This window comes from Desmodus rotundus, chromosome 8 (assembly GCF_022682495.2).
Source record: "Desmodus rotundus isolate HL8 chromosome 8, HLdesRot8A.1, whole genome shotgun sequence".
In the NCBI taxonomy this organism is placed as follows: Eukaryota; Metazoa; Chordata; class Mammalia; order Chiroptera; family Phyllostomidae; genus Desmodus; species Desmodus rotundus.
In genome coordinates this window covers 51,982,448-52,009,298 of record NC_071394.1, presented here as the reverse complement: position 1 = coordinate 52,009,298, position 26,851 = coordinate 51,982,448, and the positions used below count along the sequence as shown (strand labels likewise).

Here is a 26,851-nt window from a genome sequence, read left to right as displayed (position 1 = left end):
TGGAAGAATCAAAAATTGATCTCTTCTTGGATTGCATTTATTTCAGAATTCTGACAAAACTTCTGGAGGTATCAGATGATCCACAAGTCTTAGCTGTGGCTGCTCATGATGTTGGAGAATATGTGCGGCATTATCCGAGAGGCAAACGGTAAGAAACAAGCCATTAATCTCATTTGGGTTTTCTGAAACACTCAACATAGACTCCTAACTAATGGACCCATCTGAAACAGAGTAGGTTAGCAGAGAAACCAATGGAGTATGTAAAATCAAGATTACCATAATACTGGGAATTACGATAAACCTAATTAAAATGGGTACTATAAAAATATAAGTACATCTGACTAATACTATAATGTAGTAGCCAACACAGATCACATTAGAAATTTCATGTTCAGGATTTTCTTTGGTTTGCATGATTGATTGATTGATTGATTGTAAGGTTCTTAGGTTGGTGCCTAGCACATTGGAGGCCCTCAGGGCATCCCTTTGAGGCAGGTGTTTGTCCTGAACCCACGTCAGATGTATCACCTGCCTCACTCTGGTGCTTATAACTCTAATTGGAGTGTCTTGTGTCATGTGAAGTACTTGATTGATGGTCAGTTGATTTTCAAGAAGTGTTAACCAAAGAAAGAGTAGTCTTCTTATGGTATTTAAAATTAAAAAAATACTTTCTTTCTTTTTTATTTATCAAGGTGACACTGGTTAATAAAATTACATGTTTCAGGTGTACAATTCTACAACACATTATTTATGCACTGTGTTGTGTGTTCACCACCCCAAGTCAAGTTTCCATTCTCACCATTTATGCCCCCTTTATCCTCTCCTACCTCCCCTCCTCTCACCTCTCACCATGAGTTTTTCTTTTTTTCTTTTATGCTCAATCCCTCCACCACCCCTACTCAGTCCCCCAGCCCCCCAAAACTGTCAGCCTGCTCTCTATGAGTCTGTCTCATTTTGTTTGTTACATTAGATTCTACATATGAATAAAATCATTTGGTACTTGTCTTTCACTTACTGGCTTATTTCACTTGGCGTAACGCTCTCCAGATTTATCCACACTGTTGCGAAGGGTAAGGTTTCCTTTTTTACAACCAAGAAGTGTTCTATTGTGTGAATGTACCACAGCATTTTTATCCACTCATCTACTGATAGATACTTGGGCTAATTCCAGATCTTGGCTCTGGTAAATAACGCTGCAGTGAACATAGGGGTGCATATGTTCTTTTGAATTAATGTTTCAAGTTTCTTTGGATAAATTCACAGAAGTGAAATCGATGGGTCATAAGACAGTTCCATTTTTAATTTTTTGAGATAACTCCATACTGTTTTCTACAGTGGCTGCACCAATCTGCATTTCCACCAACAGTGCAGAAAGGTTCTCTTTTCTCCACATCTTTGCCAACACTTGTTGTTTGTTGATTTATTGATGATAACCATGTAACAATATGAGGTGATATTCTCATTGTGGTTTTAATTTGCATTTCTCTGATAATTAGTTGAACATGATTGTCCTCTTTGGAGAAGTGTCTCCTCAGGTCTTTTGCCCATGTTTTAATTGGATTGTTTGCTTTTTTGACATTGAGTTGTATAAGTTCTTTATAAATTTGGGATGTTTACACCTTATCAGATGTATCATTGCAAATATCTTCTCCCATTCAGTGGGCTGTCTTTTCATTTTGCCGATAGTTTCCTTTGCTGTGCAAAAACTTTTTAGTTTGATGTAGTCCCATATGTTTATTTTTTCTTCTGTTTCCCTTGCCTGAGAAGATATATTAGAAAAAAATATTGTTAGGAGAAATGTCTGAGATTTTACTGCCTGTGTTTTCATCTAGGATTTTACGGTTTCGAGTCTAACATTTAAGTCTTTAATCCATTTTGAATTTATTCTAGTGTACAGTGTAAGAAGGTGGTCTAGTTTCATTTTTTGCACATATCTGTCCCAATTTTTCCAAGAACATTTATTAAATAGACTATCTTTATGCCTTTGTATATTTTTGGCTCCTTTGTCAAATATTAATTGATTTTATAGTTGTTGGTTTATTTCTAGGCTCTCTATTCTGTTCCATTAATGTATATGTCTCTTTTTATGCCAATATCATGCTGTTTTGATTACTGTGGCATTGTAGTATAGTTTGATATCAGGTGCCTGATTCCTCCAACTTCATTGTTCTTTCTCAAGATAGTTATTGCTCTTTGGGGTCTTTTGTGGTTCCATATAATTTTTTGGAATAGTTGTTCTCGTTCTGTGAAATATCTTGATAGGAATTGCATTGAATCTGTATATTCCTTTGGGTAGTATGGACATTTGAATGATGTCATTTCTTCCTATCCATGAACAGGTATTTGCTTCTACTTATTTATATCTTTTTCAGTTTCCTTTTTCAGTGTCTTATTTTGAGTACAGGTCTTTTACATCCTTAGTTTAATTTATTCCTAGGTATATTTTTCCTTTTGAAGCAGTTGTGAATGGGATTGTTTTCTTAGTTTTCCTTCCTGATAGTTTATTATTGGTGTATAAAAATGAAACTAATTCCTGGATATTTATTTTGTATGCTGCTACTTTACTGAATTCATTTATCAGTTCTAGTAGTTTTTTAGTGAAATCTTTAGAGTTCTCTATACACAGTATCATGTCATCTGCAAATAATGACAATTTTATTTCTTCATTTCCAGTTTGGATGCCTTTTTTTTTGGCTTCTTGTCCAATTGCCATGTCCAGGACTTCCAGTACTATGTTGAATAAGAGTGTTGAAAATGGACATCCCTGTCTTGTTCCTGATCTTATTGGAAATGCTTGTATTTTTTGCCCATTGAATATGGTGTTGGCTGTGGGTTTGTCATATATGACCTTTATTATGTTGATATATGTTCCCTCTATTCCTACTTTGCTGAAAGTTTTTAATATGAGTTCTGGATTTTATCATTTGCTTTTTCTGCACCTACTGATATGATCATGTGGTTTTATTCTTCATTTTGTTTATGTGGTTTATCACACTTATTGATTTGCAGATATTGTAGTAACCTTACATTCCTGGAATAAATCCCACCTGGTCATGGTGTATGATCTTTTTAATGTATTGCTGGATTCATTTTGCTAATATTTGTTGAGGATTTTGCATTTATCTTCATTAGGGATATTGGTCTATAATTTTTCTTTCTTCGTAGTGTTTTTATCTGGCCTTGTAAAAAGTGCTTGAAAATCTTCCCTCCTCTTGACATGGGGACTAGGTAAACCCTTTTTGAAAACTATCTCTTTGCCTGCTGCTGTTGAACTGACCCAGGTAGATCTTGGGATTTTGATCTGACATTCTCATTTTGGGATAGATCAACTCAGACTCTGCAACTAACAGGGTGGGAAGGACCTACCAGGCCTTGCTTATCAAATGGAAATGGAATATTTAATAAAGCAGCCAACTGGCCCTAGCAGTATTTTAGCTTTGCATGAAAAAGTGGCAGCTATCTCTTGGGAGAAAACTTCATCTTCATTCCAGCATCCAAAGCAGACCCACTTGCTCAGTGTAGCCCAAATATTCTCAGAGGTTGCCCTCAGTGCCTGGGGTTCATTTGTTGAGGGTTCACTGAGGTTGAAAGCTAAAGATATCCACTGGGGTGCCACTACTGTTGAACCTTAGTACTATCTATGAAGAACCAAACGTAGACATGGTCACTCCACTCAGTGGCAGACTCAAGGCTATTCTTGTAGCTCTGGCCATTATCTGCTTGATGAACTATTATTATGTTTTACTGAGACCTAACTCTTATGATATTACTGATGGTCTAGCTTCTTGGTCTGCCACTTGGAGAACAGTAGACTAGCATATTAGAGACACCACCCTTTAAGAGAACTATGGAAACTAATTGCAGCACTGGTCAAACCCAGACTACCTATGATTGCCAGTTTTACTGTCTGCATAACCTATCTGGTGTAAAAAGAGGGGTTTTGAAGTCCTCTACTATTATATATTGTTGTTTACTTTCCCCTTCAGGTTTAGTTAGTACTTGCTTTATATATTTAGATACTCTTATGCTGTGTGCATAAATATTTACAATTTTTATATCCTCTTGATGAATTGACTTTTATGATACCGACATATTCTTTGGCACTTGCTAGTTATTTTTATGCAAAGTCTATTTTATCTGATAGAAATATAGCCACTCCTGCTGTCTTTTGATTACAGTTTTCATGGAATATCTTTGCCCATTCAATTTCAACCTATGTGTGTCTTCAGGGCTAAAATGAATCTTAAAGGTAGCATACTGTTGGATTTTTAAAATTCATCCAGCTACTTTGTGTCTTTTGATTAAGTTACTTTGTTTCTTTCTTTGTGACTTTTTGTAGTGATGTGCTTTAAATCTTATCTCTTACTTTTTTGAGTGTCTATTATATGTTTTTATATTTGGTTATCATGAGGCTTTCATAAAAACTTGTATCATAACAGTCTATTTTAAGTTAATAACAATTTACCTTTAATCACATAGGGAAACTATAATTTTACTTCCTTTTTTCACATTATATGCCATTGATGTTATATTTTACATTGCTTTCTAGTCTGCATATATTTACAAATTATTATAGCTATAAATATTTTTATTATTACTGCTTTTTAACTTTTATACTAGAGATAAAAGTGATTTACAAACCACCATAAAAGTATTGCTATATCTTGTTTTCTTTTTGTTTTAAAGTATATTTTATTGATTATGCTATTACAGTTGTCCCATTCTTTCCCTCCCCTTTATTCACCTCTGCCTGCACCCCTCCTCCCACCAGCATTCCCCCCCACCTTAGTTGATGTCCATGGGTCATACGTATAAGTTCTTTGGCTTCTCCATCTCCTATACTGTTCTTAACCTCCCCCTGTCTATTTTCCACCTATCATTTATGCTTCTTATTCCCTGTACCTTTTCCCCCATCCTCCCCCAACCCTCCCAGCTGATAATCCTCCATGTGATCTCCATTTCTATGATTATTTTCCTGTTCTACTTGGATTTTCTTTAAAGTTCAGTTGTTGATAGTTGTGAGTTTGTTGTCATTTTACTCTTTATAGTTTTGATCTTCTTTTATTTCTTAGGTGGGTCCCTGCAACATTTCATATAATAATGGCTTGGTGATGATGAACTCCTTGAACTTGACCTTATCTGGGAATCACTTTATCTGCCCTTCTATTCTAAATGATAGCTTTGATGGATAGAGTAATCTTGGATGTAGGTCCTTGCTTTTCATGACTTCAAATATTTCTTTCCAGCCCCTTCTTGCCTGCAAGATTTTTTTGAGAAATCAGCTGATAGCCTTATCGGAACTCCTTTGTAGGGCATTGTCTCCTTTTCTCTAGCTGCTTTTAAGATTCTCTCCTTCTCTTTAATCTTGACTAATATAATTATGATGTGCCTTGATATGTGCTTCATTCTGTCTAACTTTTTTGAGATTCTCTGAGCTACCTGGACTTCCTGGAAGTGTATTTCTTTTGCCAGGATAGGGAAGTTCTCCTTCATTACGTTTTCAGATAAGTTTTCAATTTCTTGCTCTTCCTCTCCTCCTCCTTGCACCCCTATGATTCGGATATTGGAACGTTTAAAGTTATCCCAGAGGTTCCTAAGCCCCTCCTCATTTTTTTGAATTCTTGGTTCTTCATTCTGTTGCAGTTGCATGTTTATTTCTTCATTCTTCTCCAAATCATTGATTTGAGCCCCAGTTTCCTTCCCCTCACTGTTAGTTCACTGTATATTTTTCTTTATTTCACTTTCTTTATAGCATCACTTTTTCCTCTATTTTGTGGCCATACTCAACCATTTCTGTGAGCATCCTGATTACCAGTGTTTTGAACTCTGCATCTGATAGGTTGGCTATCTCTTTGTCACTTAGTTCTTTTTCTGGAGTTTTGATTTGTTCTTTCACTTCGGCCTTTTTGTTTTTGGTCTCAGTGCATCTGTTATGTAGTAAGGAGCAGAGCCTTAGGTATTCACCAGGGGGGGCAACCGCATCTCTGCCTTGTGGTGCAATATGTGGGGAAGGGGTCAGAGAGGGAACAATTCCACTTACTCAGCTCTTGTGTGGCTTCCAGTTACTTTTCCTGCTACCCACAAGCAAATTGGGCACTTCTGGTGCTGATTTCTAGGTGGGGGTGGGGTTTGTGTACTTTCTAGGACCCTGTAGGTCTCTCCAATGAACTCGCCTGTGAGAGCAGGAGTTTCTCCTGCCACCACAACCCCCACAGGTTTTCACAGCCAGAGGGTTTGAGGCTTTCTTTTCCCTCACTGGAACTGCATGTGAGTTTTGTGGTCTGTCTCGTTCCCCAGTTGTTCCTCCCAGTTTATCCACAAGCAAATGTGGGGTTGCCAGCTGCTGCCTCACCTTCCCAATCTTCCAGCCACTGCCTTGCCACCCTGGCTGCCTGTCTCCACCCCTCCTTCCAGTGTAGGTTAATGTTTCTTCTTTAACTCCTTGGCTGTCAGACTTCCATACAGTTCAATTTTCTGGCAGTTCTTGTTTTTTGTTTTTAAATTTGTTGTCCTTTGTTTGCTTGTGTGAGGAGGCATAGTGTATCTACCTACTTGTCCATCTTGGCTGCAATTCAAGTCTTGTGTATTTTGAATTTGACTATTTATCTTTACCAGTAGTTTTTTCCTATTATATATTTTCATATTGTTACTTAGTGCCCTTTAATTTCTTTTTTTTAATATATTTATTGATTATGCTATTACAGTTGTCCCATTTCCCCCCCCATAGTTCATGTCCATGGTCATACTTATAAGTTCTTTGGCTTCTACATTTCCTACACTATTTTTACCCTCCCCCTGTCTATTTTCTACCTATCATCTATGCTACTTATTCTCTGTACCTTTCCCCCCCTCTCCCCCTCCCACTCCCTTATTGACAACCCTCATGTTCTAGTTGTTTGCCTAGTTTGCTCTCGTTTTTGTTTTATGTGTGGTCGTTAATAACTGTGAGTTTGCTGTCATTTTTACTGTTCCTATTTTTGATCTTCTTTTTCTTAGGTAACTCCCTTTAACATTTCATATAATAAGGGCTTGGTGATGATGAGCTTCTTTAACTTGACCTTATCTGAGAAGCACTTTATCTTCCCTTCCATTCTAAATGATAGCTTTGCTGGATACAGTAATCTTGGATGTAGGTCCTTGCGTTTAATCTTGGGTAATGTAATTATGATGTGCCTTGTTGTGTTCCTCCTTGGGTCCAGCTTCTTTGGGACTCTCTGAGCTTCCTGGACTTCCCGGAAGTCTATTTCCTTTGCCAGATCGGGGAAGTTCTCCATTATTTGTTCAAATAAGTTTTCAATTTTTTGTTCTTCCTCTTCTCCTTCTGGCACCCCTATAATTCGGATATTGGAACGTTTCAAGGTGTCCTGGAGGTTCCTGAGCCTCTCCTCATTTTTCCAAGTTCTTGTTTCTTCATTCTTTTCTGGTTGGATGTTTGTTTCTTCCTTCTGGTCCATACCATTGCTTTGAGTCCCAGTTTCCTTCTCATCACTATTGGTTCCCTGTACATTTTCCTTTGTTTCTCTTAGCATAGGCTTCATTTTTTCATCTGTTTTTCGAACAGATTCAACCAAGTCTGTGAGCATATTGATAACCAGTGCTTTGAACTGTGCATCCGATAGGTTGGCTATCTCTTCGTCGCTTAGTTGTATTTTTTCAGGAGCTTTGAAGGGTTCTGTCATTTGGGCCATTTTTTTTTGTTTGTCTTGGCGCGTCTGTTACTTTAAGGGGCGGAGCCTTAGGTGTTCACCAGGGCGGGGTAACGCTGGTCGCTGAGCTGTGACACTGTATGAGGGGGAGGGGCCGAGTGGGAGCAATGGCACCCGCCTCACTCTCCTCCGGATTTCAATCTTCCACTCCGATACCCACAATCAAACTGGGCCACTCTGGTGCTGGTTCCCGAGTAAGTGGGCCTGTGCCCACTCTAGGCCCCTGTGGGTCTCTCCAACAACCTCTCCTGTGAGGCTGGGAGTCTCTCCTGCTGCCGCCCCAACCCCCAGGGGCGCTTTCAATCAGAGGTTTGAGGCTTTATTTCCCCTGAGCTGGAGCCCTAGGTTGCGCAGCAGTCTGCTTCGCTGCCCGCCGTTCGTCCGGTTTATCTGTGGGCGAATGTGGTGCCGCAGGGTGCTACCCGCCACTCTGCCTGCCCCGCTCTCCGCCACTCTGAGTCCGGCCCTCTGGGTTTATCTGTGCAAATGTGGGGCCGCAGGGTCTGCTAGTGCTCAGACTGCCTGCGCCATTTGTCCCACACTCCGCCAGTCTCAGTCCCGCCACAGCCATGTGAGTCCTCTCCACCCCGGTGCCCGTCTCCGCCCCTCCTACCAGTCTGGATGAATGATTATTTTCTGTTTCCTCGGTGTCAGCCCCCCTTGCTGTTCGATTCTCTGTCAGTTCTGGGTGTGGGAGGAGGTGCATTGTGTCTACCTACGCCGCCATCTTGGTTCTCAGTGCCCTTTAATTTCAACTTGAAGAACTCCCTTTAGTATTTCTGTAAGGCAGGGTCTATTGATGATGAACTCCCTTAGCTTTTGTTTGTCTGGAAAAGTATTTCTTCTTTACCTGAAGGACATTTTCATCAGGTATAATATTTTTGGTTGGCAGTTTGTTTTTCTTTCAGCATTTTGACTGTATCATCTCACTCCCTCTTGGTCTGCAAGGTTTCTGCAGAGAAAATCCACTGATAGCCTAATGGGGATTAATTTGTATGTGACGAGTTGTTTTTCTCATGCTGCTTTAAAATTTCTTTCTTCAACTTTGCCTTTTAACATTTCGATTATAATATGTCTTGGAGTAATCTTGGGTTGATATTGTTTGGGGTATTTTGAGCTCCCTGTACCTTGATGGGTTGATATTGTTTGGGGTACTTTGAGTTCCCTGTACATTGATGTCCATATCGCTACCAAGGTTTGAGGAAATTTTCGGCTGTTATTTCTTTGAATAAGCTTTCTGCTTCCCTCCCTCTTCTCTTTCTAGGACTGCCATGATGCAAATGTTCATTCACTTTATGGTGTCCTATAATTCACATAGGCTTTCTTTACTCTTTTTCATTATTTTTCCCTTTTGTTCTCTGGGCTAAGTTCAAATGATCTGTATTGGATTTCACTGATTCTTTTGCATGATAAAGTCTGTGGTTGAAGCTCTCTGTTGCATTTTTCAGTTCTGTTATTGTATTCTTAGCTTGAGGATTTCTGTTTGGTTCTTTTTATGCTTTATATTTCTTTACTAAATGTCATTTTGTTTATGCATTGTTTTTATGATTTTGTTAGTTGTATACCTGTGTCTCTTATATTTTATTGAATTATTTAAAGATGATTACTTTTTTTTTAGTTAGGGGTATTTTTATTATAGTTTTTCCTTTACCATTTACTCCCCTTATATCCCATCCTCCTGGATTCACCACACTGTTGTTCATGTCCATGAGTCCTTTTTCCTTTTTGCTCAATCCTTCCCTCCCAAACACCCCCACTCCCATAGCTGTCATCCCGCTCTCTGTGAGTCTGTCTCTGTTTTGTTTGTTAGTTCAGTTCATTAGATTCCACACATGAGTGAAATCATATGATATTTGTCTTTCTCTGACTGGCTTATGACACTTAGCATAATGTTCTTCAGGTCCATCCATGCTGCTGCAGAGGGTAAAAATTTTTTCTTTTTTACAGCCAGGTAGTGTTCCATTGTGTAAATATCCCATAGTTGTTTTATTCACTCATCTACTGATGTATACTTCCATATCTTGGTGATTGTAAATAACACTGCAATGAACACTAGGATGCTTAACTTCTTTCAACCTAGTGTTTTGGGTTTCTTCAGATATATTCCCAGAAGTGGGATCACTGGGTTAAAAGGCAGACCCATTTTTAGTTTTTTGAGGTATCTCCATACCACTTTCCAGATTGGCTGCACCAATCTGCGTTCCCACCAACAGTATAAATTACTTTGAATCCTTTGTCAGGAAAATCTTAAATCTCTGTTTATTTGGGATTTGTTACTAGAACTGTATTAATTTTCTTTGGTGGTATCATACTTACTTGCTTCTTCGTGATCTTTGTAGCTTTGCATTGGTGTCTGTGTATTTGAAAGAGCAAATAACTCTTCTAGTTTTTTAAGACTGTTTTCAGTAGATAATGACCCTCCACTCTCTGCCCCTGAGCTGATGAGATTACCTTTGTAATTGCATTCATACTGGGTTAGAGCTGGTTGTGATGCTGTCACTGGATCTGCACTGGATTGGCAGATTTGTTACTGGGGCCTTGGGTAGGTGTGAATTCTGTCTGCTCCCTAGATAGTGGCACTGTCTTCAGTATCTCGTTCAGTAGTGTAGTGAAGTGCTGGGCTGTGGTCCTTCTCAGGCTCCACAGTTGGGACCTCAGACACTGGGCCTGTTAAGTGTAGATGGGTGCAGTTCCTGCCAAGCCCTAAGGATGGCTGCTGCCTGGTACTGATTGGGTCCCTGGGTGGGAATGATCAGCACTGGACCATGACTGAGGAGCTAGAACTAAGCCCAGGGCTGTTTCAGGTTCCCTAGCTGTGATTGAAGTCTGCAGACCTAGTTCTGAAGGCATGAATGGGTGTTTCTACCAGGTCCCTGGGTGGGTTGGCCTGTTTTCTGCCTATGGTTGGAAGGGCTGGATCCAAGTATAAGGTGATATTAGGGTGTCCTGAGGCACAGATGTGAGTGTGTCCCACCAGATCCCTAATGTTGGTAGGACTGCTTGCAACTGTGGCTGGGAGGAGCTGAAACTAGTGTAGATAGGCCTGTTTGAGGATCTCTGGGGATGCAGGTGGGAGTGTCTCCTGCTGGTTCCCTGGATCAGCAGTACTGCTTATGGACTGTGGCTAGGAGGGGCTGGAACTGAGTGTAGGGCCCTTTTTAAGGTCTCTGGGAGTGCTGATAGGAGTGTCTTTTGCTGGATCCCTGGCTGGCTGGTTTGGCAGACTACGTCTTCCAACTATAGGGCCCTTCAGGACCTATGGGGTCACTCCTGCCAGGTCCCTGTACCAGCAGGACTGCTTGCAGACCTTGGTTGGGAGGGGGCTGGACAGGGCCTTTTAAGTGTATCTGGGGCTGCAGGCAGGAGTGTTTCCTTCAGGGTCTCTGTGCCGGCAACAGACTTTCTGGGATTGGCTGGAGTGCATGTATAGGGCCCTTTCAGAATCTACAGTCTGACTGAGTTTGTCAGGCTTACCTCCAGGGACTTCCAGACTGCAGCAGAGAGGGGCTGGAGCTAGTCACTTCAGGGTCTAGTTTAGAGTCCACAGCTGGGACTGAAGTCTGTATGCCTATTACCTGACACGTGGGTGAGTGTCACTCCTCCCATATTCATTGGTATAAGGTTCTGGTGATAGAGCCAAAACTTATGGGGCCGTAACCAAATTATCAAGGATATGGAGCTATTTCCAGTCTATAGCTGGGACTACAGTTGGCAAAACAGCCACCTGGGTGCTAACTTGCCTTCTCAAAATGTCAGTCTTAGACTGCATCAGGGTTTCATAAACTTCTACCTGAATTGCACAGCTCCCATAAAGGCTTTTTTTTTTTTTTTGCCATGTCTGGATGCAAAATTATCATTGTTGGGTTGTGGGTATGTGTCAGGGATGCCTTATCCAGCCATCTTGCTCGTATCACTCCCACAGCCCATCTCTGCAAGTTTTATAGTGTGCTATTTTCCCTGTTTTACCTCATATTTTCAGACCAAAGGTCTGGATGTGATTAGGGGTTAACTGGAAAAAAGGTGATGTTATAGCTACTGGAATGGATCACACTGATTTTGTAGCAGTGAAAAGATAACATCTTCAGCACCTGCAAAGAGAAACACCTTAGACTCTGTGAAATATTGGGGAGGGAGGAATATTAATGATCTTTGTCTTTCAGTGAATTATTCCTAGAGCTTTTCATGAAGGAAAACATGCAAATCTCCCGAACTGTTGCAAGGCTTATGTTTAATTGACTGCTGGCTGTCATTCACCACCAGACAGCTCTGACACAATTTGATGGCTATTTCCTATAAACTTACTAAGAAATCTAGTGGAAACAGAAGGAATAATAGTAGCTCTTGCACCTCCCAAGTAAAATACCTGTCAATAGCTATTTGTGTCTTCCCCACCACCCATGCTGAAGCCATTCCTCGGCCATTCCATGGGGCAGATAAATGTCCCCTAGCTGATGGCATAGACAAATAGGACAGCCCCTCTTAAAACAAAGACTAGCCCGAATTATTGACCTGAAGTGGGACTACTAAGGTTTACTATCCATCTGGGAAGCCACACTGAAGGCATTGTCAACTTGTGTCCCCCAAATAATGAAGGTCTCATTTTGGTGGCCCCCACAATTATAAACACTTTCTTTCCAGGGATAAAATATATAACAATAGCTTGGTATTGTATTTCTTTTTATCAAAACCAGGTATTAACTTGCTTTCCTCCTCATAAACACAGTAAGCTGTACCTTAGGAGTGGTCATAAGAGGCCTTTGAGTATTTAAAGAAATGCTACCAGTAGATCATGTACTTCTTAGATGAATGTGGAGATCTCTGCAAAAGGAGCTACTTCTGCCAATCCAGTGGAGCTTCCCGGAAAGAAGTGATCAATGACACTGCCTCAACCCTAAAAGAGAGTCAATTTCAGTTTCAACTCATTGGCCTGCATTTGTTGTGGATGATAGAACTATCCTAGCCTTTTTTTCCTTGGGCCAAAGTGGAGTATCTGCATTCTTTATGTATCCATCTGTACCTAGATTAATGCCAAGTGCAAAGCTCAATACAGAAATTTAAGGGGAAAACCATTGGATTTATAAATAGATTCTGAAGCTTTATGGCAGGGGTGTCAAACTCATTTCACCGGGGGGGCCACATCAGCCTCATGGTTGCCTTCAAAGGCCCGAATGTAATTTCAACTCCTTAACAATTAAGGAGTAGTTACACTTATACAGTCCTAAAATTACATTCGGCCCTTTGAAGGCAACCATGAGGCTGATGTGGCCCCCGGTGAAAATGAGTTTGTCACCCCTGCTTTATGGCATTTGTTCAGCTGGTTACATCCAGGACCTTGGGGTCATAGATAAGGTCTTTACTGCAGGTTGGCCTTACACTGGTGCATGTAGTCTTGTAGGTAGGAGCCTTAATTAAATGGCATATGAGAGATTAAATGGATTTGATTCCAGTCTGTGTCAGCAAGATCAATCAGAGTGACCAGTGGAATGACATATTCGCAGGTAAACTTGCCAGAAGGCATAATAGTGTAGAATTGAGAGGTTTCTATGTGGGGAGACATTTGTTACCTTTCTGCACTTCTTGCACTTTGAGGCACTGCATACCCCTTTTAAAGAGATGTGTCTGATTATGAGACTGACGCGCTGCCTACTGCGCTAAGGGAACCATTTTCACTTTATTTTTACATGTGTGACATCTGGATTTTTCAGGGTGTTAGGGGGTGCAGTGATAGAAAGCAATGTAGTTGTCAGTCATCTGCTTTTGATAAGAGGAATTTTCTCCTCTGTTTGACTGCCCAGGAGGTCAGCTCAGGAGGTGTATTTCATTGTTAGTAGAAAGAGCAGATATCTTAAAAATCAAGTCTTTTTCAGGAAATTAACATGGCTTCTACTGGGTGCTTTTTAACCCTGTGTTCCCTGCTACCTTCACCTGAGCCCGCGTCTGTCTCACAGCATGGCAAGTGGTGGACCTACTACCAATCTGATATTACTATGGACGTTAGGTGATGTTCAGTATACTGATTTTAAGCAAGGCAGAAATACTGGTACTAAAGAAGTTAATGCTCAACAACCTAGAAAATTGTAATCTAGAATACTGCATGAGATTTCCAGGTAGAGGATATTTGCCTGGATTAGGAAATGAGAATAGCAATTAGATCAATCATTAGAAATTCAAGAGAGGAAATATTTGAATACTTTAAATCTGTGATTTGGAGAAAACGATATAAAAAATACATGTGTTGGTTTACTTAACCTGTGTTGTAACTTTTCTTTTTAAAATCTCTTGGCACTTTGGGATTTGGGCTTTCTGCTGACTGACAGCATGAGTTTGAAAGTAATTGCCGTATCTTCACAAAGCGGCTTCTGTTCTGCAGGGTTATTGAACAGCTTGGTGGGAAGCAACTGGTGATGAACCATATGCACCACGAAGACCAGCAGGTTCGCTACAACGCTCTTCTGGCCGTGCAGAAACTCATGGTGCACAACTGGTATGTGCTGCCTTTTTCCTGCCACTTACTAACTGGTCTGCACGATCACATTTACCCAACAGTTCTAATGTAAATGCTCTGTCGAATGATAGTTTTTGAAATCAGTGATTGTTTTTAAATATTTAGAAATATATTTTAGCAATTCAGAGCAATGACATGATAATTCAAAAAGCTGTATTAATGTTCTGAAGAAATATACGTCTAGTCAAAGTACTTATGTCAAACACAACTCCAGACGTAACTAAAAGAACCCTTGTCACATAAGTGAATCAGTCTTTTTGGAATTAATGAAATCCAGCTGGGCTTAACTGATGAGCGACTACAGTTTTGCAAGGTTTAACTATTCAACATATGGTTCACCTGACTGGATTTTACCAGTTCACGTGAAAACACAAAGTGATTGATCTCCTAAGATTTAACTCTCATATTTAGTTCATTATAGCTTTTTGCTTTAGAAATAACTGGTTATATTTTTCTGTCTTTTTTAAAAAACGAAATTATTGACCTTTGTATGCCCACTTACAACAAGATAAATTAAAGAGTGCTTGGATATAATGGTGAGCCACTTGTGTACACGATGGCAGGATTCCCTTTGTCGTGGCTATTTTTAGCTGTAGGTTGAATGTTCTTCTGAAAAGTTCAAATGCCTCTCTGTCCCCACCCTATGGAAGCTTGCTTTCACATTGGACTGCCTTTGTTAACGCACAGTGAACAAAAATACATTCCCTATAACTGACAATAATGCTCCCAGAAAGAATTAGTGCTGCGTCAGAATGTGTACATTTGAAAGATGCAGCGAGTGAGTATAGGAGACTGTCCAAGTACCGCTGTGGTATTGTATTAAATATGATTTTGGCACTTCAGCATTTTTCATAAATACTGACATTTTTGTATTCTTTCAAATTATTTTTGAGCAGTTTATACTCTTATATTAAGAGCTGGGCTATAGCTATAATAGAAGTGGGTGCAACTTTACTGAGGATGATTAGACATGGCCTGAGTAGGCCAAAGCAGCTAAGCTGAGATAAAAATGATAAGGAACCATCATATAGCTCAAGTATTGGGGGTAATTATCTCAGATAGAGGGAATGAGAGGGTAAAAGACCATGAAGCGGGAATGAGCTTGGCTTCTTTAAAAGCAATATGTGCAGACATATTTTTATGTGAAAACTGGGGGTGATGGTGCTACAGGCCCCGACTAGGTGGGGGCCAGGGATGATGCTAAACATCCTACAGACAGTCCCCACAACAAAGAACTGTCTTGCCCAATGTGTCAGTAGTGCCAAGGGTGAGAAACTCTAATTTGAAGGACAGAATGAGGCCAGCATGAAAAAAAGTGGTCAAGGAGAGGTTGGCAGAGATCCAGTTGCATAGGGTTTTATAGGCTATCATTTGACTTTTATACGATGAGTTGAGAGCCATTGAGAGACTTTTAACAGGGCAATGACAAGATTTGATCCTGTTTTAAAAAGATTTCTTAGGCTATTCTGTGGAGATGGATTGTTCAGGGGTAAGTGTGAAAGCAAGAATACCATTTTAGTAGGGTCTCGTTGCGGTCTAGAATAGAGATGGTTAGCAGCCTGAACTACTACTGTAAAAGTTAAGATAACAAGAAGTAAGTGGACTTGGGATAGATTTCAGAGTGAGTGGCAGCATTTGATGGGCTGAAAACATTTTTCCTTTGTGCAAGAAGAATGGGATCAAAGCAGAGAGCACTCAAAATAGTTTATCTGTTTAGTAGGATGAAAAAACTTAGAACTCTTTCAGTAAAATATGGAATACTCCACTGGATTTTCCCCCTTTTGTCACATCAGCCTGAGCCACATTTTCCAATATAAATGAATTATTTAGTAATTTTTTTCTATCTTGGTTTATATCTCTTTCATGAAATCAGTTTTTAAAATGTTGGCATTTAATAGAATATGAGGCCATTGCAACCAGTGAACTTATTTTGCCAGGTATTTTTCTAAAGTTTCTGTGAAACAATTTTGTTTCTCCTTTTTGTTGAAATTAGGGTTGATGAAGTATAATTCTTGTTTTGTTAATAAAAAACAATTTTATTTTAATAGTTTTTCTCTCAAAGAATTTATTATTGGGTTTGGCTGTTTTTATAAAATATATATTTCTGATTGAAAGAAGAGATAGGTATGAAATAGGATGTTGACCTTTTTTCTCTTTGCTAGTGGAGGAAATTTTTTGATTGAGAATTTTTGTGTTTTTATATAATTATACATTGAAGGTAAAACATTTAAAATTTGATTTTTCCCCTTGAATTTGGGAACCTGACTAGTCTCACAGTATATTTTTTGATGTACGTGTGCAAAAGGAAAAGTGAACATCTGTATAGCCAGAAAATGGTTTATTCACTCTTCATCATTGTTTAGTTGGTGAGAGAATATCCTCCCCTACTAATTATGTGCCAAGCTATTTTTTTAAATATTTTCACTATAATAAATCCCTTTTAATGGACTAGCTAGTAATGTCAGTATTTTCCTATACTTCTTTGTAAAGGAATTTTTTTAAAGATATTTTACTTATTTATTTTTAGACAGAGGGGAAGGGGGAGAGAGAGGGAGAGAAGCATCAATGTGTGGTTGCCTCTCACATGCCCCTCACTGGGGACCTGGCCTGCAATCCAGGCATGTGCCGTGACTGGGAATCGAACCAGCCACACTTTACTTCGCAGGCCGGCGCTCAAACCACTGAGCCACACCAGCCAGGGCAAGGAAGTCTCACTTAAAGAAAGATTAGAATTCACATGTGACCTATAGATTTTGTTGTAACATATGTAATTCTTTGGCTCTTTGTGCCAGAGAATGAAAATTGCTCAAGTAATAGCAATTTATTTTAGCTTTATTTTATCATATCTAATCGATATAAGACCAAATAGAGTACTATTTGGAAAGTAAATCTTTAGCGGGATTATCCCCAAATGTAAAAAGTTTCTGAATCAAAGTCTTTGTGCAAGTAACCAAGTTGTACTTATTAAATCATGGTAAAGACTGCTTTTCTCCTCACCTAAAATGGAGGTTTTTATTACCTAAAATATGGTACTGTTTTTCTAAGATGTTGTACATGCACCAAATAAAAACATGAAGACACAGTTGACTTTGTGTCCTCTTAGCATTTGTTTGTTTTGAGTTAATTAAAATGAATTTTTATATGTGATACATTTTATAGAGAATAGTTAAAATATAATCACGGATAAAAGTAAAATAAAAACCCTGCCAGAATGGCAGTGGCGGCGGCAGCGTTCCCTGGCACTTCTGATGGTTATCAGTAGTCATTTCAACTCGCTGAGGTGAAAAGATTCCCAGGACACTCTTTACACTCTTGATTTTCTCTTACTTTTCTATCATAAGTGATTTTTACATATTTGATATTACATTAATCCTAAACTATATTTATTAGAGTAAAGTATAATTTTGGATATAAAGTAAATATTTTGCTGTAGGAATTTTGTTTTATTTTAAGGATAAGGATAGAATTATATTTTAAGCCCAAATTGGATATTTTTAAAATCATAGAATTAGGCTATCTTTTGATATTGATTTTTGATTTTGTTTTAAGGACTTACACATAACATTTCTTGATAATGTAGAGATGAATTTATTTCTGGGTTACATAGCATGTAGTACAGAGTTATATCATGTGAAAATAATTTTCACAAGTTTGTGATTACTTTCAGAATTACTACTATAAGTTACAGGTCTTCATAGAGTAGCCAGTGTTTCTCCCCGTCTACTTGACATCTGTATTTGCATGGAAAAATGGATTACAAATAACTCTCACTGATTTGGTGGGGGAATTATGGGTCAGAATAGAGTTGCTGGGGGATGGTTGGCACACACAGGTGCCTCCTTAGTTCCTTAGTTCAGGGGGCCAGGAGCCGGTCACACTTCCTCACAGCCCTCCTGAAAGACACACAAGCTCTCTGATCTTGTGTACCCAGTGTGTGTTTCTGGTGTGCCCTTGCTCTTTTGAGCACTGCTGGATCTTTATATTCATGAATTTGGCAGAATATATAAAAAATGACAACTTACTCTAGAGAACTTTTATATATACCCCCAGTTTATATTTTGTAATTTAACATCATAAAATGTCATCATTTTTCTCCTACAGAATGATTTAAAATGTAATCAGCTTGTAATTCAGAAGCAACAATATATGCGTATGGACAGCTCAAGACTTCAGGAAAGAAACACTGAATTTTGTAGGTAGAGGATCTCACATAGAATTTTTTATTTGTTGCTGGGTTTTTTCACCCTTATTTCAAGCAGAAAAATAAGTTCGAAGAGTATTACCCTTTCTAGATATTTCATGTGTAGGGAAATAATGGAACAAAGAAGAAATCACCAAGCAATGGTATGGCCGATACTGCTTTGTTCTCTGAGGTTATCTTAGTTATTCTGTTCGTACACAGCCATAAATACAGTGACTAAAATAGTTACTTATGTACTAAATTGAAGAAAAAACCCTAATGTAAGTTTTAACCTTTTATTGCTAATAATCATGTTACTAAAACACTTCATATGATTTTTCATAAACATATAACATTTACAGAATTAATTTAGAAAATTGTTTTTCTTCTTTGGGTGCCTGGAATTTTCCATGTTATCCTTATGACACTTTTAATGGTGGAACCTTTGAAAACATCTTTAAGATCATATGTCTTGGGTATTTTTAAAAAACAAATATTACTTGATTTAAAAATATATATATTAAAGCCAGTTTCAAGTAAAAAGGAATTCTTTATAGCTGTAGTCTCAATACTACTTGAGCAGCTTTGGGTCTCCCAGTCTAAAGTTGCTTCTACTTTGCTAGTTAGACATGTTTTGAGGCTGTACTAACTTCTTATTTTTCTGAACATTTTTATTATGTATCACTTAATGAAAATTGATTTGGAAGTGCCAGCATAAATCGTATTGTAGAGTACCAGTCTGAATAAACATTTGGAGGAGGTGGATAATAAGCATTTCTACAGTAAAGAAAATAATACTACTGATGGATAATAGAGTACACATACTTTATATTTAAATAAATCAAATTCAGACTTCATACATAGGTGCGTGTGACTAAAGCATAAGTAAGTATCTATGGGTCAAGTTCATGTTGTGGTTTTGTTTGATTGTGATCAGTTGCTTAGATGTACAGATACCTGAACTGGGTTCTGAAGGACTGCTTTACATAGACAAAAGGAAAGTCGTACCTAGTAAGGAGAGGCAGAGAAAAATGAACCAACTTGCTTAGCTTTTAAATGCTTTTTTTTTTCTTTTTCTTTTGGTGGTCAGGGCAGCTTCATGTGTCATTTCATGGGCTGTGTGTGTGTGTGTGTGTGCTTTAAAGAATCAAATTAACCTCAATAGAATAGAGTATGCTAACAATTAAATAAAGATTTGAGCAAACTTTATATTTACTAGTCTAAGAGTTTTTTTAAACTATTTTCTTAGTTTCCTTCTATGTATGTCACCCAGATGTCACCTCTTGTCGGGGGAAAACATCTCATGGGTAACAGAAATGAACTGACAGGTTTTGTCCCCACTGACAACTTGAAGTGATAAGCCTGCCATCTTAAGAAAGACAGCTTTTGATATAAATATCCTTTAATTGAATTTTAATTAAATTTACATTTTAAAAGAAATATACAGTGGTACAGTATGTACCTACCCTAAATTTAAACCCCTCATATGAATTAAATGAAATTAATTGCCAGCCCTGACTTACATTTAAAAAATATGAATTCTGTAAAAATTCACAGTGTTAATACGAGGGCCAGAAGTTTTCCTAAAATATCATATTTTTTACACCTACACACTGTCAAAGCTCAAGAACACTTCCCTGTACTTCTCATACCTTCAGAAACTTCTTGCCTCACTTTCCTTACGAATTAAGTATTTGTAGATGCTTGAAATGGGAATAGTCCCTTGGATGAGTTTTTCCTAGCTTGCTTAAACAGCCCAGAAATGTCTTATGAAAAAACATTTTATTGTGTTGTATCTAGTTACTTTCCCAGTTGAGGATTTTATCTCTGTTATTAACACCCCTTGTCTCTAATTCAGGCATGGATAGAAATACTTTAATTAGATACTTCAATATGTGCTAAAATAGAGATGAAATGGAAAATAAAGGCACAGGTTCAGTGTAGGGCTATGAGGGCTGTGACAGAAGTGTGAATAGGTGTCATAGGAGCTTGGAAACTGTGCCTCATCTATGCTGGGCCTTCAAAAGGGAAGATTTCCTGGTGAGGCGACACTAGGCCAAGTCTGAAGGATCAAGAAGGAGTTAGTTGGTGAAGATGAAGTTGGAGTGCAGGAAGGACTTGCAGGCAACGGCAGCCTGTGAGCATGCTGTATGTGGAAAGCACAGCAGGGTCACCAGAACCAAAACTAGGAGTCTGGGAATAGCTGAACTACAGTAATTCTAAAAGGCCACCTTTGCAGTCATGTGCACTGTCTTGGATTTTGGAAAGATTTGACATAATCATAGTAATCTGAATACCAATTTGTTTAAGATGTTTTTTAAAACAAGGAAGGGATTTCTTTTTCTCATGTACTATAAACTGTGTGCATTGATACATCCAGAGCTGGTAGAGCAGCTCTGCTGAAAAAGAAAAAACAAGATACTTCAGGTTTCCTTCTCCCCTATCTTTGGGTGTAGCTTTCATCCTGCTGCTCACAATGGAAAGGGGAAGCGTGGAAAGAAAATCATTTTCTTAGGAAGATTTATCTTTTTTTTTTAACTTTTTATAGGAAAGAATTTCGACCACTAAAGAGTTGCAAGAACAGTACAATGAATTAGTGTACCTTTCACCTAGATTCACCAGTTGTTGACATTTTTACCCTGTTCGTTTTCTTTTTCTCAGCCTCTCTCTTTCTAAACTATTGAGGCTAAGTGGCGGACCTGGTAGCTCTTCAACTCCAAATACTTCAGCACATACATCCCAAGAACAGGAAAGAGTTCTTTCTTACATAACCATGGTACAGTGATGCGATGCTATAAAAAAACATAGCTCATATTCATAGTTCCTTGTCTATAGCAAACATGTTTTCGTCTGCCTTGTGTTGGGAGACTGGAAGAGGAGGAGAGAATGGCCAGGGACTTTGTATTCCAGGGCTTAGCGCTCCCGAGCCACAGGAATTTTATCTTCTTTCTATTTCTTCTTTTCTTCTTGCACCTAATTAGTAATTGTTAAGTTTCACTTCAGGTAATGATCTTGAGAGAATTATGACCCAACATCAGCTTTCTATCTCAGTTATGATTTTGTGGAAATGACATTACCTCTTTGATCTCTTCTAGAGTGCTTTAATGATAGATGTTATAAAGTCATAGGAAAAATAAGCCCCTAACCATGCTTTTCATCAGAAGTTAGTACTAGAGGTTTTCTTTGGTATAAGAGTGAGTGTTCTCCAGCATTAAGACAATTTTAAGAAAGTTAATCATGACGTATTCAGTTTACTTCATATATTCATTCTCTACCGTCTCTAGACATATAAGTGAATGAGATGTCTTATTTGATAAGACAATTATTTGTTCATGGTTAGTATGTTAGTGATGTTAGTATAATAACTAGCATAATTTTGAGACTCTTTTCATTTGTTCTTACATAAGAAAATTGTGTGTATATGTATGTGCACATACATAAATCTACTTCCTTTTCTAAGATATATTTTGCATATTATTATGCATGTTTAAAATAAAATCTATCAAGTTTACTGTCTCTTGACAACCTACAGCAATTTTGCTATTGTTCTCTCAAGACGTATGTTATTTTAAGTAAGAATATGTGGTCCAATTTTGTTAATTTGCATTTTTGATAAAGTTGAGATGTTAAAAATTTACCTTTAGATAATAATTTTTTTTAAGATTTTTTATTTTTAAACAGAGGGGAAGGGAGAGAGAAAGGGAAGAGAAACATCAATGTGTGGTTGCCTCTCATGCGCTCTCCATTGGGGACCTGACTGGCATCGCAGGCATGTGCCCTGACTGGGAATCGAACCTGCAACCCTTTGGGTCACAGGCTGACACTCAATCCACTGAGCCACACGAGCCAGGGCTAGATAATAATTTTGAAAAATCTTTGCAGTGTATTTATAGATCGTCAGTTAAAAGTACACATTTAAGTAAGAGCTTCATAGGAAATAAAGTAAATGATAAAATTATAGAAACAAATTAGCCACTACCTGATGCTATAGAACAAAACAGGAATGTAATTGTTTCTACTAGTCAGAGTACCTTAGTAAACTAAGGTCTGAACTTCTTTGTTCTTTTTTTTTATTGATATTCGAATACAGTTGTCTCCATTTTCCCACAAGAAACAAAAACTTACGTTAGCTTATATGTAAGAAGAGATATTATAAGAATATCATTGCAGCTCACAGAATCTAATACTAGGCGAAGTCACACAGATTCACTGAAACTGGGAAACAGAAAGCTAGCAGGAAGCAAGGCAACTGTTTCTATCTTTCTTTTCTTCTGGCCACATGGTTTCTCATGTCTACAGCCCTTCGGCTTAGTTCTTCTTTATAGAATGGCTTCCCTGCCCCAAACCCTGTCATGGAGGCTCTGCAGCAGCCAGCTGAACCTCTGCATCTTCCTACATTGAGATCCCTACTTTTGGCTGGCTCACTTTGGGCACACCCTTCCCAGTATCTGGGCCTGGGGAGTTCCTTTGAGTCCTGCCCTGCCCATTCCTTGGTCGTTTGTCTCTCTTTTACCTGACAAAGGAGGAACTGGATTTGAATGGCAGTGAAGAGGTGATTTTTCTTTCTTTCTTTTTTGTTTTTTTTGACACATTGAACTTGATTTCTCTGAATGATATCCAAGGAGAAATAAAAAGGTAGTCAGAAATATAGGTTTGGGGTTTAGGAGTGAGATGTAAGTTAGAGTGATAGATCCACAGTAATCAAAAGAGAAAAGATTGAAGTCGTGGCAGTGAGTGAGATTGCCCGGAAAAAGCGTGTGTAGAACAGGTTCTTCACGTCAGAGGTTTCTGGATTAGCTCCCTGAACTTGTGTGCAAAAATGTGTGTATAAGTATTTTCTGTGGGACAGGCGCATGCTTTTTATCAAATTCTCAAAGAGGTCTGCGATCCAAAAAGGTTAAGAACCAGTGTTAGAGAATGAGACAAAACACTTGAAACTTATACAAAATAATATTAAATATAAACTGTAATTGAAAAAACTTTAAAAACTTAAACAGTTCTCACAAAACAAGAATTACAAAGGTTTGAGAAACTAAAGAAGTTCAATCTCATTAGTAATAAAAATACAAAATGAAATGAGAAAAAATATTTCAGGGGCTGACAGAGGAGTAGATTTTACTCAAGGAGGGTGGGGGGTGGGGGAAAGCCATTTCTAAGGAGAAATAGCTGGAAAATTAGGAGAAAACCAGGAACATATGCCCTTAGGGAGACAAAAAGAAAGGGGGCATATTTCAAGAAGGAATGAGTAAGTGGTGAGCAGTGTAAAATATAGTCCAGAGGACAAGGAAGAGGAAGACTGAAAGTGGCATCAAGAATACCATTGGTGACCTGGCCAATGCCCTTAGTGGCCTCAGAAGGCAGATCGGAGCAAGCTGAGGATGGTAAAGAAGTAAATAAAGTCAATGTGGCTATCTTCTAGAAGCTTCATTAATAGAGGGAGGAAAAAGGACAGTGCTTAGGGGTGCCTGAGGTAGAAATTGGATATTTGTTGTCATCATTTGTTTTAAAATAGGAGATGTGTAAATGGTGCCATAAGTGAGTAAGAGCGGGAGAATTTGAAGGTCGAAGAGCTGAGTAATTGATGGAGAGAAGGCCTGAAGAGTCAGGATGAGGTAGTTGGTTAGGGAAAGGTAACTAGGTAGGGAATGTCTGCTATTAAATATGTAGACAAACTTCCCTGTCAAATACCCCTTCTACTGATGAGATTAATACTTTTGTGTGTGGACTAATTTAGCAAATCAATGTTCACTGAAATGAATTGGTAAATTGGGAGGGGCAAGTCTCCAATTCATGCTGAATAAATGTTTTCTTATAGCTAAAGATTTAAGTTTTTCTGTTCTAAACTTTTGATTTGAGGGTGGGGTGAAGATAGGTAGTAGTTAGGAAGCAATACAATTTGTTAAAAATGTTCAGAGTATTTTCCACTCTTTCTCAATTGTTGCATGTGCTACAGATAGCGGACGGAGGGAAAGTGGGACAATTCTGTTCATGAATTCTGTTCATGAGAGGGAAGAGAATTCACATTATTGAGGCACTAGCCAGGGATATATATTACCTTTTTTAATCTTCACACATCTTTGCAAGATAGATGTTACTGTTATCATTTTTATAGATATGAAGTCCATTACATAAGGATGGTTAAAAAATTGCCCAAGTTCTCTAATTATGGCAATTAGATGTGAACATGGATCTGTATAAACCCAAATTTCAAATTTAGTATTACTCTGTCATGCTACTCAGTAAGGCATACTTGGGGGCCTTAATGGGTATACAGTTGCTTGTACTCTCTCCCCGCATGCAGTAAGAGTTCCTTACAAGATACTCGTCAGGGCTTTGCTTTGCTGTGCAATGAGCCCACCTTGTCTCTTCTCCAATTGCATTGTCGGTGTCTGTTGCTTACTGTCCTGGTTATTTTCCTTTGTCACCCCAAGTCTTTGTCATTTCTATGTGATTTCAGCTACCATGTCTGCAGTTGGCTGAATTATTTAATTTTAAAACATCTCTTCTCCCCTTTGTTCCAAACACACCCTGGCTTTTGTGCAGAAAAGCCAGCTATGTGTAGCTCTTGACCAGGAATCAGAACTAATGGATTGGCCCCAGTAGGTCGATTACCTGGCTTTCCCTTCTTTTTGCTTTATTTAATCACTGCCTGCTGCTCCTGGCTCTTGGTTGATGGAAAGAGATGCTTTTCCACCTCCGTTTCCTGAGTTGACTTTAGGTTTAGAGTGATGATTCTGTTGCCACTGAAAGGGAAAGTGACTTACTTCATAGGTGTTAAGAAAATTCTAAGGCAACTTCTAAGGAAAACTTTGCCTGACTCCTACGACTTAAGTAAAACATTTCCCCAATTTTTTTAGGAGTACGCAGAATATGAGTACTAAGTATTTTGATAAGGTAAATATAGCTTTCATCATAGCCTTTAAATTTTACAGACTAAATACTGTTTGCTTGGGGAGGGGGGTGTATCTTGGCTTTTTAAATCACATTGGTGATTTCTCTCTCAGTTAATCATTTTTGCTTGTTATGCCCATTTAGTAGTGAAGTCAAAATGATTTGTATAACTTAAATATAGTAGTTTAAAATATTTAAAAGCCTATATTAAACTTATATTAAATATCTATTTAAAAGGTTTTTTTTACAAGTAGTGACTTATAACCTGGCAAATTCAAGACCCCAAGTACCTGTATTTGAAATTACCTGTTTTATTACTTATCATCATACATTTTTTTTAAAAGCACATGCTCTTGTCATTTGTATTCTCCTTGAGGTAATGTTTCTCATATCTCTCTTTGTTTAATGCTTTATGCTTTTAATGCTTTAGAATTTCTAGTATACAGAAGGTTTTTGTTGGGTGATAGCAGAATATGTTAATTGTTTCTGCCTCTCTGTTCTTTAAATAACATTCTGAAGTTCTTATGGTAGCATAGTATCTACTTAGAATTTGGTAGCCATGATTTACTTTAACCTTGTTGATTTATTATCTCTGAAGAAATAAAAAAACTTAAGTACCTTTATTTAAAATGTTAAATACATACTTTTGAAAAATTAGAGCAATAAGAATAGACTTTTTATGTTTTGACAAATAGGAACTGTTTAGTTTCCTGAAATAAATTTTTAAATTGAAACTTTAGAACAGAAAATTGAGCTCCCAATTTGGAAAAAATTGGTAGTAGAAATTATTTTGTCTTAAAATCATGTTAAATAGAGCAAATATAAATGATAGATAAATAAATAGGTTGATTATTATATATAAAAGAAAATGTATAGATTTGTCTGGAGAACAAAATATTAATTGCAAGTGTTCTCATTTGTGGCAGCTCTAGAAGAATAGGTAACTTGTTTCTTTGTTTTTTGCTTTTTTACTTGAATGATCTTTGGCATAGTTTTGAGTATAAGTTGTGTTCTAAAATGTTTGAAACAGTTTGGATCTAATCTACATTTTGCTCATTAAAAGTTTTACCTCATTTTTCCTCCACTGACAAATGATCTCTTGTCAGTGGCAAGTGCTCTTCAGACCAAGTTGTTCATATATTATGTTTTTAGAAACGTCATCAGCATCTCATTTGAAACATAGATCTCTTTCCAAAGGATTATATAAAAGCAAGTCATCACATTCTATCTTTATTAAAAAGCTTTTTTTGTTTTGTTTTTATTTTGCTTAAACTAGTCCTTTTTTATTTTTTATTTAATTTTTATTGTTATTCAGTTACATTTGTCTGCATTTTCTCCCCATTTAAACTAGGCTTGAATGGTTAATCTCTCAATGGGATAGATGATATTATATGTTCAAAATTACTTTGACCTTGCTGGCTATTTTCTGGGATGCTTAAGATTTCCTGTGTTGTTTGTTGTTAGACTTTATTTTGTTAGCTCTGGATTGATATCACAGCTTTTCTGCTCATCTGCATAGATGAGAATTAGAAATATAGGCAACAAATAATAGATGAGCTACCAGGTGGA

General features: G+C 37.9%; 1 protein-coding gene across 4 annotated transcripts in view; it reads left to right on the top strand.

Moving 5' to 3' along the window:
- The window catches only part of ATP6V1H (ATPase H+ transporting V1 subunit H), a 116,876-nt gene that overhangs the window by 76,409 nt on the left and 13,616 nt on the right, over positions 1-26,851 (top strand). For all 4 annotated transcript variants that reach the window (XM_045186094.3, XM_045186093.3, XM_024578261.4 and 1 more), the window contains 2 exons: positions 47-148; positions 14,077-14,190. In XM_045186094.3, the coding sequence (XP_045042029.1) occupies positions 47-148; positions 14,077-14,190 (216 nt within the window). The remainder of the gene's footprint in view (positions 1-46; positions 149-14,076; positions 14,191-26,851) is intronic.